The sequence below is a fragment of the Zalophus californianus genome, chromosome 1 (assembly GCF_009762305.2).
Source record: "Zalophus californianus isolate mZalCal1 chromosome 1, mZalCal1.pri.v2, whole genome shotgun sequence".
Classification (NCBI taxonomy): domain Eukaryota; kingdom Metazoa; phylum Chordata; class Mammalia; order Carnivora; family Otariidae; genus Zalophus; species Zalophus californianus.
In genome coordinates, this window is record NC_045595.1 from 9097943 (window position 1) to 9112836 (window position 14894).

Sequence of the window (14894 nt, forward strand, 5' to 3'; positions counted from 1 at the left end):
GTGCTCTATAGATCATGGTTCTCAGAGTTTGGTCCTCAGCCCAGCAGCACCACCACCAGGGAACTTGTCAGAAATGCAGGTTCTCAGGCTCCGTCTCAGAGTCAGATACTCTACAGTGAGCCTTCCAGCTGACACGGATGCATTGCAGAAGTATCACACCCCCCGCTGTATATGACCGTACACCCTTGGGGTTCACAGCAGCCCTGAAGTGGTTTTTAAAAACACCAGTGCCTGGATCCCATCCCCAGAGATTCCACTGTAATTGATCTGGAGCAGGGTCTAGGAATGGATTACCCAATTAGAAATGACTCTAATGGGCAGAGTCATGTTCCAGATTGTTCCTTGCAGGATTGATTGTGATGGTTAAAAACTGGGTAATGGAGAAATAAATTTGGGAGATACATGTGCAGTGGAAGACTCTTCAGAGTGGAAAGGAAGGAATATGAAGTGGAAGACAGATGAAAGTTAAAAGGATATATACATTATGATGCCATGTACATTAAATTTAAAATAACAAAACAAGGTTGCATATCTGAATGGATGCATAAATAGTAAAACTATGAATACAGGCATGGGAATTAAAATTGGCCAATCCAGGAATTAGGGACAAGTATAGAGCCAGTTTCTCTCATATCTGTAATTTTTAATTTTTTAATTGTGGTAATGAGTACAGGGGTGTTTGTTATATATTTTTGTCTATACTTATTGGAATGCCTGAAATAGTTCACTTAAAAAGCAAGGGGGCAGGGCGCCTGGGTGGCTCAGACAGTTAAGCGTCTGCCTTTGGCTCAGGTCGTGATCCCAGGGTCCTGGGATCGAGTCCCGCATCGGGCTCCCTGCTCCTTGGGAGCCTGCTTCTCCCTCTGCCTCTCTCTCTCTCTCTCTCTCTCTCTGTCTTTCATGAATAAATTAATAAAATCTTTAAAAAAAAAAAGCAAGGGGGCAGACCAATGGTATAGATTGCTTTCATTTGTACTTTTTTTCTTATGTTCCATTTTGTATACTGAAAACAATTTTTTTAAAGATTTTTTTTATTCATTTGAGACAGAAAGATACAGAGAGAGAGAGCATGAGCAGGGGGGGAAGCAGAGGGAGAGGGAGAAGCAGGCTCCCTGCCGAACCAGGAGCCAGGAGCCAGATGTGGGGCTCGATCCCAGGACCCTGGGATCATGACCTGAGCCGAAGGCAGACACTTAACCATCTGAGCCACCCAGGCGCCCCTGCTTAAAACAATTTTTAAAAGATTTTATTTATGTGCACCTGGGTGGCTCAGTTGTTAAGCGTCTGCCTTTGGCTCAGGTCATGATCCCAGGATTCTGGGATCGAGTCCCATATCGGGCTCCCTCCTTGGTGGGAGGCCTGCTTCTCCCTCTCCCATTCCTGCTGCTTGTGTTCCTGCTTTCTCTGTCTCTGTCAAATAAATAAATAAAATCTTAAAAAAAAAATAAAAGATTTTATTAATTTGTCAGAGAGAGAGCACAAGCAGGGGGAGTATCAGGCAGAGGGAGAAGCAGGCTTCCCGCTGAGCGAGGAGCCGATGCGGGACTCAATCCCAGGACCCTGAGATCATGACCTAAGCCAAAGGCAGACGCTTAACCGACTGAGCCACCCAGGCGTCCCAAAACTTTTTTTTTTTTTCAAAGTAGGCTCCACACCCAGCATGTAGCCCATTGTGGGGCTTGAACTCAAGACCCTGAGATCAAGACCTGAGCTGAGATCAAGAGTGGGAAGCCTAACCAACTGAGCCACCCAGGCGCCGCAAAACAATGTTTAAACTCTAAAGTGAAGCCCCTCCCCAAAAGGAAAACTTGCTGTTCTTTTCAACATGGAAATACAAAGGCAAACGCAAGTAAAGCATAACTGTATATTCATTCTTTCTCCCCCAAAAGGTCAGCACATAATAGACATCCAGTTCTGATTTTTTTTTTTTAATTTGTCTTGGTTATCTTTCCAGGTAAAAAGGAGCTTCCTTAGCCCTGTACCACTGTGTAGTATTATGGGATTATGCCTGGTGAGTCTGGAGAACAGCGAGGAGGCCCCGTGTGGCTGGAGGGAGGGAGACAGCGGGAGAGGGCGGGAACGCTGAGGGTGGGAGAGCAGTGATAGGAGAGGGCGGAACGACGTCTATGGGCTGCAGTGAGGCCTTGGGCTGTTGCCCCAGGTGAGGTGGGAGCCCTGGAAGGTTCTGAGCAGAGGAGAGAAGTTCCTGGACACGAGTGCTCACGTCGCCTTCTGGCTGCTGTGGAGGGAGCAGCCTTCGGGGAGAGGCGGCGGGAGCTGGAGCACCAGGGTGGAGGGACCGTATTGGTTCAAGTGGGACATAATGGTTGTGTCCGGGTGGGGGACTGAGAGGAGTGAGAAGTGGATGGACTCCAGGGGCGCCTGGGTGGCTCAGTTGGTTAAGCGACTGCCTTCAGCTCAGGTCATGATCTCAGGGTCCTGGGATCGAGCCCCGCATCGGGCTCCCCCCTCCGCGGGAAGCCTGCTTCTCCCTCTGACCCTCCCCCTGCTTGTGTTCCCTCTCTCGCTGTCTCTCTCTCTCTGTCAATTAAATAAATAAATAAAATCTTTAAAAAAAAAAGTAGTAGATGGATTGTAGGTAGACTCTGAAGCGGACGGGACTTGCTGGCATATCAGATCGGGGAGCGGGGGACGGTGTGCAGTCAGAAAGAGAGGGATCAGCGGTGCTCCAAAGTTTGGGGCCTTAGCACCATCAGGTGGGTCTAGAGGACAGCGAGAGGGCGGGTTGGGGGACGCTCAGGAGCTCAGATGTAGCGGGGTGAGTGGGCAGCACCCTTGCACCTCCAGGTGGGGCATCCAGAAGGTAGACGTCCTGGGCGCAGCCGCCGCGCAGTCCCGAGAGCCGCCGCCAGAGGGCGAGCGCGCCCCATCGCCCTCCGCAGCTCCGCGGGGCGCGGGAAGGACTTGCCCTGCCGCTTCTCACGGCCCCCGCGGCCGGCCGCTCTTCGCCTGGGTGCGAAATGCGGGCCACGGGGGTGCCAGGGCGCGGCTCGGACCTCCCCCCCAGGCATCCCCGGGGCTCCAAAGCCTGGGACGCGGCTCCCACCCTCTTTATGTGTTTCCAACACTCCAGCCTCCACCCCCGACCAGGCTGTTCCCACCGCCTCCAACACCACCTTAAGGCTCTGCAAAAATGTCACCTCCTCAGGGAGGCCTTCTCTGACCACCCTGGGGGCAGAAGCCCCCGCCCTGACACCTGTAAGGCACATCCTATTTAAATAACTTCTTAACACCGAAGGCTCTGGAATCCTCCTGTCTTGCCTGTTTTCTGCACTACAGTTTCAAATTCACAGTGAGCACCCATTTCTGTCTGGCCCTCCGGCATCTCCAGGGCTCAGAATTATGCCTGGCCTCTAATAGGTGCTAAAGAAAAAATAACTAAAATGATGTTAATTGTAGTTTACTCGTGGTTCTACTGTATCAGCCTCTAGTCTAAGCTGCTTCCATGAATTATCTCGGGGGTCCTCAGAGCACCCGGCCCAAGCAGGGAGTGTTGATAACACATTACATAGATCACCATAACAGAAGAGGAAGCTGAGGCCCAGAGTGGTTAAGGGGGTTGGCAGAGGTTGCACAGCCAGAATGTTGCAATGCTGAGACTGAAACCCAAGAAGCCTGGCTGCAATGTCTAGTTTTGCAAACTGGATGGATGGTGCCCTGGACCTGGAAAGAAGGCCCTCAGAGCCTCCAGGCATTGTGCCCCTGAGCCCATGTCTCAAGTCGCGCCTTTCCCGGTCCCCACAGCCCACCCACCCACAGACCCAGCCCCGACCCCAGCCAGGCTGGGGGGAGGGGTGGGAACTCAGCAGGCCTCAGTTTATTTTCCTCCCCACTGTGGGTTTGCAGAGGTGCCTCCCGAGCTGCCCAGCTTGGGGGCAAGCCATTAAAAGCGGGTCCGAAGGGCTGAGACTCCCCTCACCAGACAGCAGGGTTGACTGCGCAGGACCCTGAGCCCAGTCCCAGACTGGCTGACAGACGGACAGATGTTCCTCGGCCAGTTGATCGCTCTCCTGAGCCTGCTCGGTGGGGCCCAGCTGCACACAGGCTCCGGGAGGCCTGGACTCCTGGGTCCCCCATCTCAGCTCTGGGCTGCCACCAATCGGACCCGGGCTCTGGGCCGAGGGGCCCTAGGCTCCCAGGTACAATCCTCTGCCCTCAGCAGCTGGAAGGCCTTCTTGGGACTGCAGAAAACTGGGCGGCTGGGGAGAGGTAACCTGCACCACGGGCAGGAGGTGGCCCCTACTGTGTCTCTGCCATTGGACCCGCAGGAAGTGGCCCAGGAGATGTGCAAGGCCGTGCCGTATACTCAGGTGAGGGTGGGTGGGGAAAGGGGAGGGCGGAGTTTCGGGATGGGCAGAGAGCACAGACTGTGGTCCTGCACAGATCTGGGGTCAAACCTCGCATCCTCAATCTAAATGTGTCCTAGCCTCAGTTTCCTGTCTTACAAAATGGGGCTTAAGCCTCTCCGACCCAACCATGCAGTTTACTTCCATCCTGTCTCTCATCCAAGTCTATTTTTCCATTTAATGGCCAGAGGGCACCTGTGAATACCAGAGTCCCATTCCCTCCCTCTTCCACTCAGAACCCTCCATGGCTCCCACTTCACTCAGAGCAAAAGCCTTGTCTTTCCCAAGGCCCACAAGGCCCTGCACTCTCTGCCTGTCACCTCCCCGACCTCACCTCCTCCCACTCTCCCCCTCACCCACTTCACTCCTGCCACACCAGCCACATGGCTTTTTAATCTGGACACACCCAATGTCACATCTACTTCAGGGCCTTTGCACTGGCTGTTCCCTTTTGCCTCTACCATCCCCCCAACTCCCCGAGCATTCTGTGGCTCCTCCTCTCACCTCCTTCAGGGTTTTACTTAAACATCATTTAAAAATGCAGGACCTTCCACCCTGTTGCTTGTTTCCTGCTTTATTTCTTGCTGTAGAACACATCATCACCTAACATATAAAACTGATTTTGTAATTACATTTATCATGTCTCCCTCACTAGGATGTCTGCTCCACCAGGACAGGGATTATATTTTGCCTTGTTCACTTCTGTATCCCCATCTCCAGGCCTGTGAGCAGAGCCGGGAACATGATAGGCCCTCAGTGTTTGTTGAATGAATAAATGAATACTAGTATTTGCCTCCTAAGGGCTATTGGGCAGTTGAATGAGACAGGTATGGGTATGGGCAGTCAGTCAGTGCTCCATAAGAGCTGTGAGAACTCAGAGCATGTGTTTGGAGCCCCAGCTTTGGTGCTTGGTGTACCTGGCTTCAAGTTAATGCCTTAACTGATGATTTCTGTGTGACCCGGGGGAAGTGGCTTTCCTTCTCTGAGCCTCATTTCCTATCTTTGCAAAAACAGACTTAACAATAGACACAAATTCGTGCACCGTGTTTGGAGCCATGCCCTGCAAGGTGTCCATTCCCAAGACCCCCTGGCTTGTTATTCATTCAGCAAATTTTCGCTGAATCCAGGTGACACGGGGGTGACTGCATGGCCTTGGACCAGCTACCTTGCCCTGAATCCTGCCCCAGTTGCCATGCTGCCATGCACACTGCACCCAGCCGAGGGAACTCCTGGCCTGGGATCCAGCTATGTACCCTCTCCCAGAGCTGCAGCTACCCCAGGATGACACAAAGACGTTCTAAGGGTTCGCAGCCCCTTCAGCAGCTGTGTGGCTTTAGGTGAGGGACTGCTCCGGAGCCTCCGTCTCCTCGTCTGTAAATGAGGATCATAATGTTCCAGCTTGGAGCATTGTGGGAGGAGTGAGTTCGTCGAAGGTGAGCAGTGTGGGCCCCCGCCTGGTGTTAGGGCTCAGCAAGCGTTAGCTTCTGTTATGATGTGCCTGCTCAGCCTACGGCCATAAACAAAGCAGAGAACCTCCCTGCCTCCAGGTAGCTTATATTCTAGAAGAACATTCAAAGAGACAGGACTATAAATTACTGGGAACCCATGAAGAAAGAGATTGGCTCGTTGGGATAGACGCCACCAGGGGGTGATATTTCCCTTGGGGGGGCTTCTGAGGAAGGAATGAGTTGGGATGAGCTCAGGGGTGGGGGGGAGGGAGGAGCTCAGGTGCTGGGCTTATTATCAGAGGCAACAGGCCAGAGGTGGGCTTGCATTTAGCATATTGGAGGAGCGGTGAAGAGGCTGGGGTGGCTGGGGCAGAGTGAGGGGAGGGGGAGTTGATGAGGGTGGGGGTGGCAGGGCGGCAGGAATGCAGGATTTAAATAGAGAAGGGCCATGATCTGGGGGTGAGTTGGTAGAGCCACTTAGTTGGAGGGGATCATAGGAGGAAATTTTATTGAACACTGTGCGCTAGGCAAGGGGCTAAGGGCTTTTCTGTTTAACGCCCCCGCCCGGCTCCTCTAAACCACCCCTTCCTGCCAACCCTCATCCCTGGAGGTGGCGGCAGATTCCCTGACACCAATCCCCAGGCTACCTCATCATCATCTCCTGCTTGGGAGAAGCAGCCCTTCCCTATATCAATCCTCTTTGTTGAAAGGCCTAGATTGATTTCTCTTTTTCCTGGCTGAACTTCCACGATTTCACAGGTGAGGAAACAGTCCCAGAGAGGTTGAGTAGCTTGCTCCGAGTCACACAGCCAGCAGATGGTCAGGATCGGAACCCAGGTGGGGGTGGAAGTGGATGGGAGATGATTCTCCCCATTTGGGCCCCAGACTCCACTGCCCTTGACCCATCTCCCTGCCCCAGGTACTCTCCCAGCCCGGCTGCACGGCCGTTCACCTCCGCAATCACCTCTGCTTTGGCCGCTGCTCCTCCCTCTACATTCCCAGCTCAGACCCCACCCCACTCGTCCTCTGCAACGGCTGTGTGCCCACTCGCAAGCGCCGGACACGTGTGGTCCTGTGGTGTCGGGCAAGCAGCCCAGCCTCCCGTCGACGGATGAAGATGTCTGCTGTGCTGGTTGAAGGGTGTCAGTGCAGCCCGAGGGCGTGATCTGAGCTTCGTGGACAGACACACAGATGCACACAGCTTGGAGAGATGGGGGGAGACGTGCCCAGAAAGACGCCGACCTGGATCATAAGCACTGGGTCAAGAGACCGGGTACACAGGGACAACCAGATGGGGCTCCAGAGTTCTTGCCCCATTCCCGGGGACACCAGACGCATCCCCAATGGGGATCATAGCACACACTTACGAAGCACTCTGTTTGCCCGGCCCCACGCTAAGCGTTTGACACACACTACCTCATGTCATCCTCGGAACAGCCCAATGAGATGGGACTGGTATCATCCCATTTCACGGAGAAGGAAACTGAGGCTCTAAGAGGCAAAGTCTCTTGCTCCAGGTCACACGGCAATAAGTGGCAGATCTGGCATTGGAATCCTAGGCAGTGTGGCAACCAGTTTTTACCACCAGGCTGGACCCCCCCGCCTCGCAGAATGAAAGACACACTCCCAGCTACAGGGAGGACAGATGGTCCCACACAGACCAGGAGACACAGGGATGACCCCCATCCTCGGGACCCCAAGAAACCAAGGCAGGGAAGCCCATGAAGCTGCAGGGGGCGGGAAACGTGGGCTCCCCAAATCAGGGGCAGGACCTGTGTGATCCCAGCTGCCCCTCTTGCCCCACCCCCTCAAATCTCCACCCAGTCCCACGCATAGCGTGGCATTAAACAGGAACCATAACGGTTGGCCAAGCCCAGTTGTGTGTGTGTGTGTGTGTGTGTGTGTATGTGTGTGTGTGTGTGTGTGTGTTCCTCCAACGGGTTCCCTGGGAGCGGGTGGCCCTGTGCTGGGGTGTGGGCATCAGGGGTGCTCCCTCCTTAGCTGGGCACAGGGTCTGCAGCGCAGGAGGGCAGCCTGGCTTTGGGCGGCTGGAACCAGGGCCCTAGCAGATGGGCCCGTCTGGCACAGACGCAGGGACATGTGGCGCTGTCAGGGTTGCCTCCAAATGCCCCCCGGAGCGTGGGGCGGGGTGGGGGGGGCGGCCAGGCCCCTCTCAGCCCTCTTCCTGCCTCAGGAAGGAAGGCCCCAGGTGAGAGGAGCAGAAGGAGGGGACCCGAGGAAACAGATGGGCCAGGAGGGCGTGGGAGCCTGTGACCTCTGACCCTACAGGCCTGCACAGAGGGGTGGGAACAGGCCAGGCTGCCAGCTCCCAAGGCCCTGCTTCAAGGGCCCTGGGTGGGGGAGGGCCGCAAGGGGCCCACAGGGGGCGCCACTCTCCCTCCTCCCTCCAGGGTTCTGTGCCAAACCCCAGGCTGAGTCCGAGTGGGCAGCTCAGCCCTGGCACCATGGGCACCCCTCTCTCTGGCAGGCACGAGGCCCCTGCTCCCCCCCCCTCAGCTGTGCCCACCTCCTGCCAGCCGGGGAGCCAGCTGGGAACCTTGGTGCCAGGGGGCCCCCGGAGTCCCTGCCCCCTCCTGGGCAGTGCCAGCCAGCCCCCACCCCCGCCCCCCAGGCCCAGTAATGGGTGGGTAATGAGTGCTGGGGGAGCGGGGGAGGGGCAAGGGATGCAGGTGCCACAGGCGCTGGCACGGGGGCCGCTAATCAGGTTTGCCAACGCCATCTGTCACCGCGCGAGCATCTGGGGCTCAAGGTGACCCTGTCACCCTCAGTTACAATTATGAGTTTGGCATCTGTATTAAAGCCCGCCAGCCGGCCAGGCAGGGGAGGGCTGGGGTGGGCACGGGGGTGCACGGCAAGCCCTGTCCCGGGGGTCCTGTTCCCAGGGGCTGCATAGCTGCCAAGGCACGGGGCTTCTCCATGCTTGGGGGAGTGTGTGTGTGTGTGTGTGTGTGTGTGTGTGTGTGCGCGCGCGCGCGTGTGCGCGCATGTGTGTAGGCCTGTGCCAGCTCCCACAGTCCTGTGAGTGTGTCCGGATGCAGGGCACAGAACCCAGGGTGTCCTGGGTTTTTGTGTATCTCTGGGTATGGTGGCTGTGTGTGTGAGCTTGGTGGGATGGGTGGGGGCGGGGTGGGGGAGCTCTGAGACTGTATGGGTGCACAGACCGACATGGGTCCCTACGCTGGGAGAGGGGTGTACGGCAGTTCCGGGTTTCTGAAGGTGATGCTGTGTTGCCAGGCTGTAAGTGTGTGTGTGTGTGTGTGTGTGATTGTCCATGTGTATCTGCAGTGTGTGGCATTGTATGTGTGGTGGTCACAGGCTGTATGTTTTGGGGTGTGGGTCTGCAATATCCTGTTGAAGTGTGTATGTGTAAACACATAGGGGCGGCCGCTGGGACCAACCCCTGCTGCCCAGGGTCTAACGTGGGAGGCTTGGGGAAGGTAGGGGGGCTGGCTCTGAGGAGGGTTTCTTGGATCTGGATTCTGGGTCCTTAATTTTAGATTCTGGGTGATAGGATGTAGATGTTTGGATTCTAGATCCTGGGCATTTGGACCTGGATTTTAAATTCTGGGACCCGAGTTCTGGGATCTGGAATTTAGATCTTGGTATCTGGGAGTCTAGATTCAGATTCTGGATTCTGAGCTCTGATTCTGAATTCTGGGATCTGGATTTCAAGCTCTGAATTCTGGGTCTGGGTTCTCGCTTCTGACCCTGGCTTTCGGTCTCCAGGCTCTGGGCTAAGCCTGGGCCTGTCCTCTCTGCCCTTCTATTCAGGCTGGGCCTTTGGGCCGCCCACCATCTCCCCACGTGATGGGTGCAGGGACCACACATGGCCACCAGGGGACACCCTTGGTCAAGGTTTGGGCCAAGTTGACCCAGACAGGCAGAAGTTAGGGAAACACCCTGGCCTGGCTTGACCCAGCCCTTTGAGGCAGAGTGAGGTGGGGCTTCACTTCCTTCCCTTCCCAATCTCCACCGCCGACAGATGTCTGTATGTGAAACATGGAGAACTGGACCCTGCAGCCCCACAGACCCCCAATCTGGACCAGGGGACAGGAAGCCAGTCCGTGGGTCAGACCAGGGGGAGGGCACATGTGTGTCCGAGGAGGTGTCACTGAATGTAGGGAGACATGTGCAGATGAGAGAGAGCACTCTGTGTCTGGGGTGGGTACGTATGACAGTGTTCCCATGAGTGTGAGCCTGTGTGGTGATGTGTGGCCGTGTGTGACCAGGACCACATGTCTGGCAGGGTCCTTGTGTGATGGTGCATCTGTGGGGCTCTGGTGTGGGGAAGGAGTCCCTGTTGTGGGTGTGCCTGACTGTAACCATGACTGTGAGTGTCTCTGGGTGTCTGTGGATGGATCTGTAGGTGTCGCTGTGTCCGTGAAGTTGTCTCAGAGCATCTGGGCAGTGTCCCCAAGGACTGGATCTCTGTGTTGATGGTGTCTTGTAGCGGGTGTATGAAGATGTGTAGGACAGAGGTTTGCCTTCTGAGAGTGTCAACCAGGGGGAGGCGAGTCATGGAAAGGGGAGTGGAAAGCAAAATAAGGGGAGTGGAGAAGGGACTGAGGTGGGTGGGACCAGAGACCCTCGGAGCTTTCCCTTCATTTCCTTCCTGGGTCCCCCTGACCCTCCATCTGGCTGGGTCTCCTCCCACGTCTCAGCATCTCCGACTTTGTCTGGGGGTCCTGGTCTTCTGCCTCCTCCCGTTGCCAGGCGCTGCGCCGGGCACAGCGGGCCTCTGTTTCCCACCCAGCCTTCGTCTTCCATCTCCATCCCCTGCTCTGCCTCTCCTTGGCCCTCCTCCTCTGTCCGGCTTTCCTCGTTTGTGCATTTCTCTCCATCTCGCAGGTCTCTCCCATCTCTGTCTCTCCGCAGCTGTCTCTCCCCCTTGTCTTCTAAGCGTTTTTCTTTTCCCATCTACGGCTCTGCCTGTCTCTTCCTACCTCTTGTCTCTCCCTGCCTTTCCATCTCTCCCCATCTCTGTCTTTCTCCGCCCGGTCTCCCGGTCTCTGCCGGCCCGGGTGGGTCCGGGTGGGTCCTGGACAGCCTGGCCCGGGCGCCGCGACGAACAATGCCCCATTCACGCGGCCCGTCGGCGCCATGGCAACGCGCCCGCCCCGCCCTCCCCGCCCTCCCCGCGCGCGGGCCGCGCGTGCCAAGAGGATGCCATGGTTACGTCAGGCGCGTGCCCGCCCCGCGCGCCGCCGCCCCGCGCGCTCTTGAAGGGGCCGGACCAGCAGGGGGCGCCCGGCCGCAGCCTCTGCCTGAAGTCAAGAGGGACGGTCCTTCACCGGGCCTTCAGGGACTCAGTGCCTCAGTTTCCCGTTCTCTAAAACGGCAGGGGTGGGCAGAGTGAGATTGTGGTGGCTGCGTGCGTGCGTACGTGTGTGTGTGTGTGTGTGTGTGTGTGAGAGAGAGAGAGAGAGCAAGAGAAAGTGAGAGAGACACAGAGACGGTCCATGAAGTCGCTTTTTGGGGGTGGTTGCGTGTCTGTGAATTTGCATTTGAGAGTCAGTGGAACTGCATGTATGAACGTGTGGGTCCATGTTTGCACACTTACGTGGGTGTTTCATGAGAAGTAGCTTGTAGTTTGGAGGTGATCATATTCCCATGTGTATGCGTGTGTGTTTTCATGCCTGTGTGTGATAGTGTCTATGTAGTTTGGGTGTGATGGTGTATCTGTGTGTTTGTGGTCGTGTGACTGAGGGTTTGTGTACCTCTGTGTTTGCATGTTGTGTGTGTGTGTGTGGTTTGTGTCTGTGGTTTGGGTGTGATTATGTGTTTGTGGTTGTGAAATCATGTGATTGTGTGTGTGCCTGTATTTGCATGTCTGGGGTATGTGTGTGTGGTGGATGGCTGTGTTGTTGGGTGTGGTTTTGACTTTGTAGGACTGTTGTGTGTGTGTCTGGGGGTCCATGTTCACAGATTCATGTGTTTATGTGTGGAACTGGGGGTGGGCTCTGAGGACTGCTGGGGCTTGGCTGAGCCCCCCCTCACCTGAGGGCCTCCTGGCACAGAAGGGGGTGCCCAGCTGCCTGGGACCTCCGACTCCCCACAGGTTCAAGAGCGCCCCAGCTGATGAATATTCATGAGTCGGGGGGGGCTGGCACCCACTGCCTACAGCTGCGAGTCCATTAGCCCCCTGGCTCTCCACACGCTGACTGCAGCGGCGGGGGTGGTGGTGGTGGTGGTGTCAGAGTGGGCCTGTCCCTGTCTCCACGACTTGGGAGGTGGGGGGGTATCCTAGTGACTATTGTGGGGGCCATGTCAGAATGCTTGGCTGCTTGTGGGGACAGCTAAGGGGCTGTCTCAATGTTGTGACAGGCACTGGGGAGAGCGACTGTTGTGTGACAGGATGTTCTTGTAACAGTGGTGGCGGCTGTCATCCACTGTTTCTTTGTATCTCTGTCCAGGGACTCTGGGTGTTGTGTGGCAGTGTGAGATGTGCGCCTGTCCCCTGCAATAGCGTGGCCGTGAGTGTATGGCTTCAGAGAGCCTTTGCGCTGCCTGCTCTGTGACACCGGGACGGGGAGGGTACGTCGTTGTGTTGTTTGAATGACTGGTCTGGTTCAAACGTTGACTAAGGGACAGCTGTGCCACAGCCTGGGGATGGAGTGATCAGATCTGCTTCCCCTCCTTGTGACCGAGGGTGGCAGTGACTCCGTGTGGCCACGTGGCGACCGCAGCTGCAGGGGCACCCGGACCGGGCGTGTCAGTGTGTCTCTGCTGGTCGGCGTGACGCTGCGGCAGTGCAAGGGTCAGCACATCAGGCCGACTGTGAGGACACATGAGCCCATGTGGCTGAAGGCGTGTGTGACCAGCATTGTTGAGGGTGTGATGGTATTTCTGTGTGTAACAGCGTGGCTGAGGGTGTGACAGACAGTGTTGCTGGTTGAAGGTGTGACAGTGTGGTTCTGTGTGTGGTTGAAGGTGTGACAGCATAACTATGTGTGACAGCATGTGTGACAGTGTGGTTGTGTGTGACAGTGTGACTGAGGATGAGATAGTGTGGCTCTGTGCGTGGCTGTGTGATCGAAGGTGTGACAGTGACACTATGTGTGTGACAGTGTGTGTGATGACATGAGCCAAGGGGCTATGGCTGCCCCACCCCCATCCCCAGGCTGCACAGGGAGCCCAGCTACACTGTCACACACAACTACACTGTCACATCCTCAGCCATGCTGTCATATACAGCCTTGTTGTCTGTCACACCTTCATGCTGGAGCAAGGGGCCTCATGGCATGAGATTGGCAGCTGCCCAGCCTGGGGACACACATGGGCCTGAGGCAGGGACACCTGGAGATCCAACCGCTAGCTGATCTGTCTTCTGCCTGCAGGCTGGGTTTGGGGAGTGGCCCCCAGATGCAGCGGGGATGGGTGTGCGGAGGGCTCCTGTGGTCTGGGGGACTCCAGCCTGGGCCCTGGTATGTGGCTGGGTGGCCCCTGAGGCTTGGCTAGGGACATGGCTCAGCCAGCCTCACCCCCCTGATACCTACTCCCTGGGTCAGCTGGGCGGTGGCAGCACACAGAGGCCCCATTCAGGAGCCTGGGCTAGGTTTCCAGGGCGGGTGGGGTGGGTCTCCTGCCGGCTGCAAATGAAACATTTCCCCAATTCCTTCCCTTTGCCTCCAGATGAGTGCTGGCCACAGGAGGCCTTGCTGCCTGCCTATCCTCGGCCCTGGCCAGGCTGTGCCACCAGCGGCATGTGTGAATGTGTGCCTGTGCGCCTTGTGTGCAGCTGTGGGCTGGCCTGCACATTCCCATTTGTGGTTTGGGGATATGTGTGTGTGTCTTTGGGTGTTGGTGTGACCAACTATGTGTATGACCATTTGTGATCACAAGTGATCATGTGTATCTATGTGTGTGTGTGTGTGTGTTGTGTGATCTGTATATCTTTGTGTGACTTTGTGTGTGCCACATCTCTGGACGATTTTGAGAGCATCTGTGTGTGGGGCCAAATAGATTTGTCCCGTATGAGATTTTGTGTACCTATGTGACTTTGGGTGGCCTTGTGTGTATCTGTATAACTAGGCTCAGGGAGATTCTAGGAATCTGTATAACTATGTCTCAGTATGTTTGAGCGTGTCTTTGTAAGTTGGTGTATATTTGAGTCTCTATGGCGGTCTGTGTCAGTGAGGGTTTTTGTGTGTCACTGGGGTATTACTGGTGTTACTCTGTGGATGAATCTGGAAAGGTCTGTGTGGGATTCTCTGTGGGGATATGTGTGTGTGTGTGTGTGTGTGTGTGTGTGCGCGCGCTATTCTGGAAGAGTGTACAACAGTATCTCTGGGTGATCCTGTGACAATGTGTGATTATGGCGCTTTATATGACCTCCCCCAGAGGAGGAGGGTCTGTATCTCTGTGTGTCTGAGTATGCCTGTGTGTCTTTGTGATTCTCTTGTGCGTGAGACATGGTCCCAGGTGCCTGGCCAGGTGTGCCTTGAGAACAGGGCCCTAATATCTCGGGCTCAGACCCCCTTAGGCACTCCCAGCTTGGGGTGAGGGCAGCAAGCACAAAGCTAGGCCCCCCGGCTTGGGGCACAGATCATGCCTGCCAGGCTGGGCAGGGGAAGCATTAGGCCCTCGTGGAGAGTAAGGATCCCTAGTCCTTTTTTTTTTTTTTTTAAAGATTTTATTTCTTTATTTGAGAGAGAGAATGAGAGATAGAGAGCACAAGAGGGAGGAGGGTCAGAGGGAGAAGCAGACTCCCCGCTGAGCAGGGAGCCCGATGTGGGACTCGATCCCGGGACTCCAGGATCATGACCTGAGCCGAAGGCAGTCGCTTAACCAACTGAGCCACCCAGGTGCCCCGAGGATCCCTAGTCCTGTCAGGAAGGCCTAGAGCACCCCTCTCCCCAATCCTGGCAGGACCCACAGGCTGGCTCTTGACTTATCCTGTGTGCCAGATGTTTACCCACATCCCCTGAGAGGCCTGCCCAGCTGCCCCAGAGCCCAGCAATGCCTGGTCCCGCCTTCAGTGGCCCAGGACCTGGCTGCCAGAGCCCAGATGTTTCAGCGCCCTCCCCTCTACCAACCCCCAGCATCCTGGCCAGGTAAT

The 14894-nt window shown here is 56.0% G+C and overlaps 1 protein-coding gene across 1 annotated transcript; it reads left to right on the forward strand.

Moving 5' to 3' along the window:
• Positions 1–4004: 4004 nt before the first annotated feature.
• On the forward strand, positions 4005–7036 carry DAND5 (DAN domain BMP antagonist family member 5). The gene is made up of 2 exons (XM_027582286.1): positions 4005–4331; positions 6735–7036. The coding sequence occupies exons 1-2, from the start codon at positions 4005–4007 to the stop codon at positions 6978–6980; spliced, it is 573 nt and encodes a 190-aa protein (XP_027438087.1). The 3' UTR covers positions 6981–7036.
• Positions 7037–14894: the final 7858 nt, after the last annotated feature.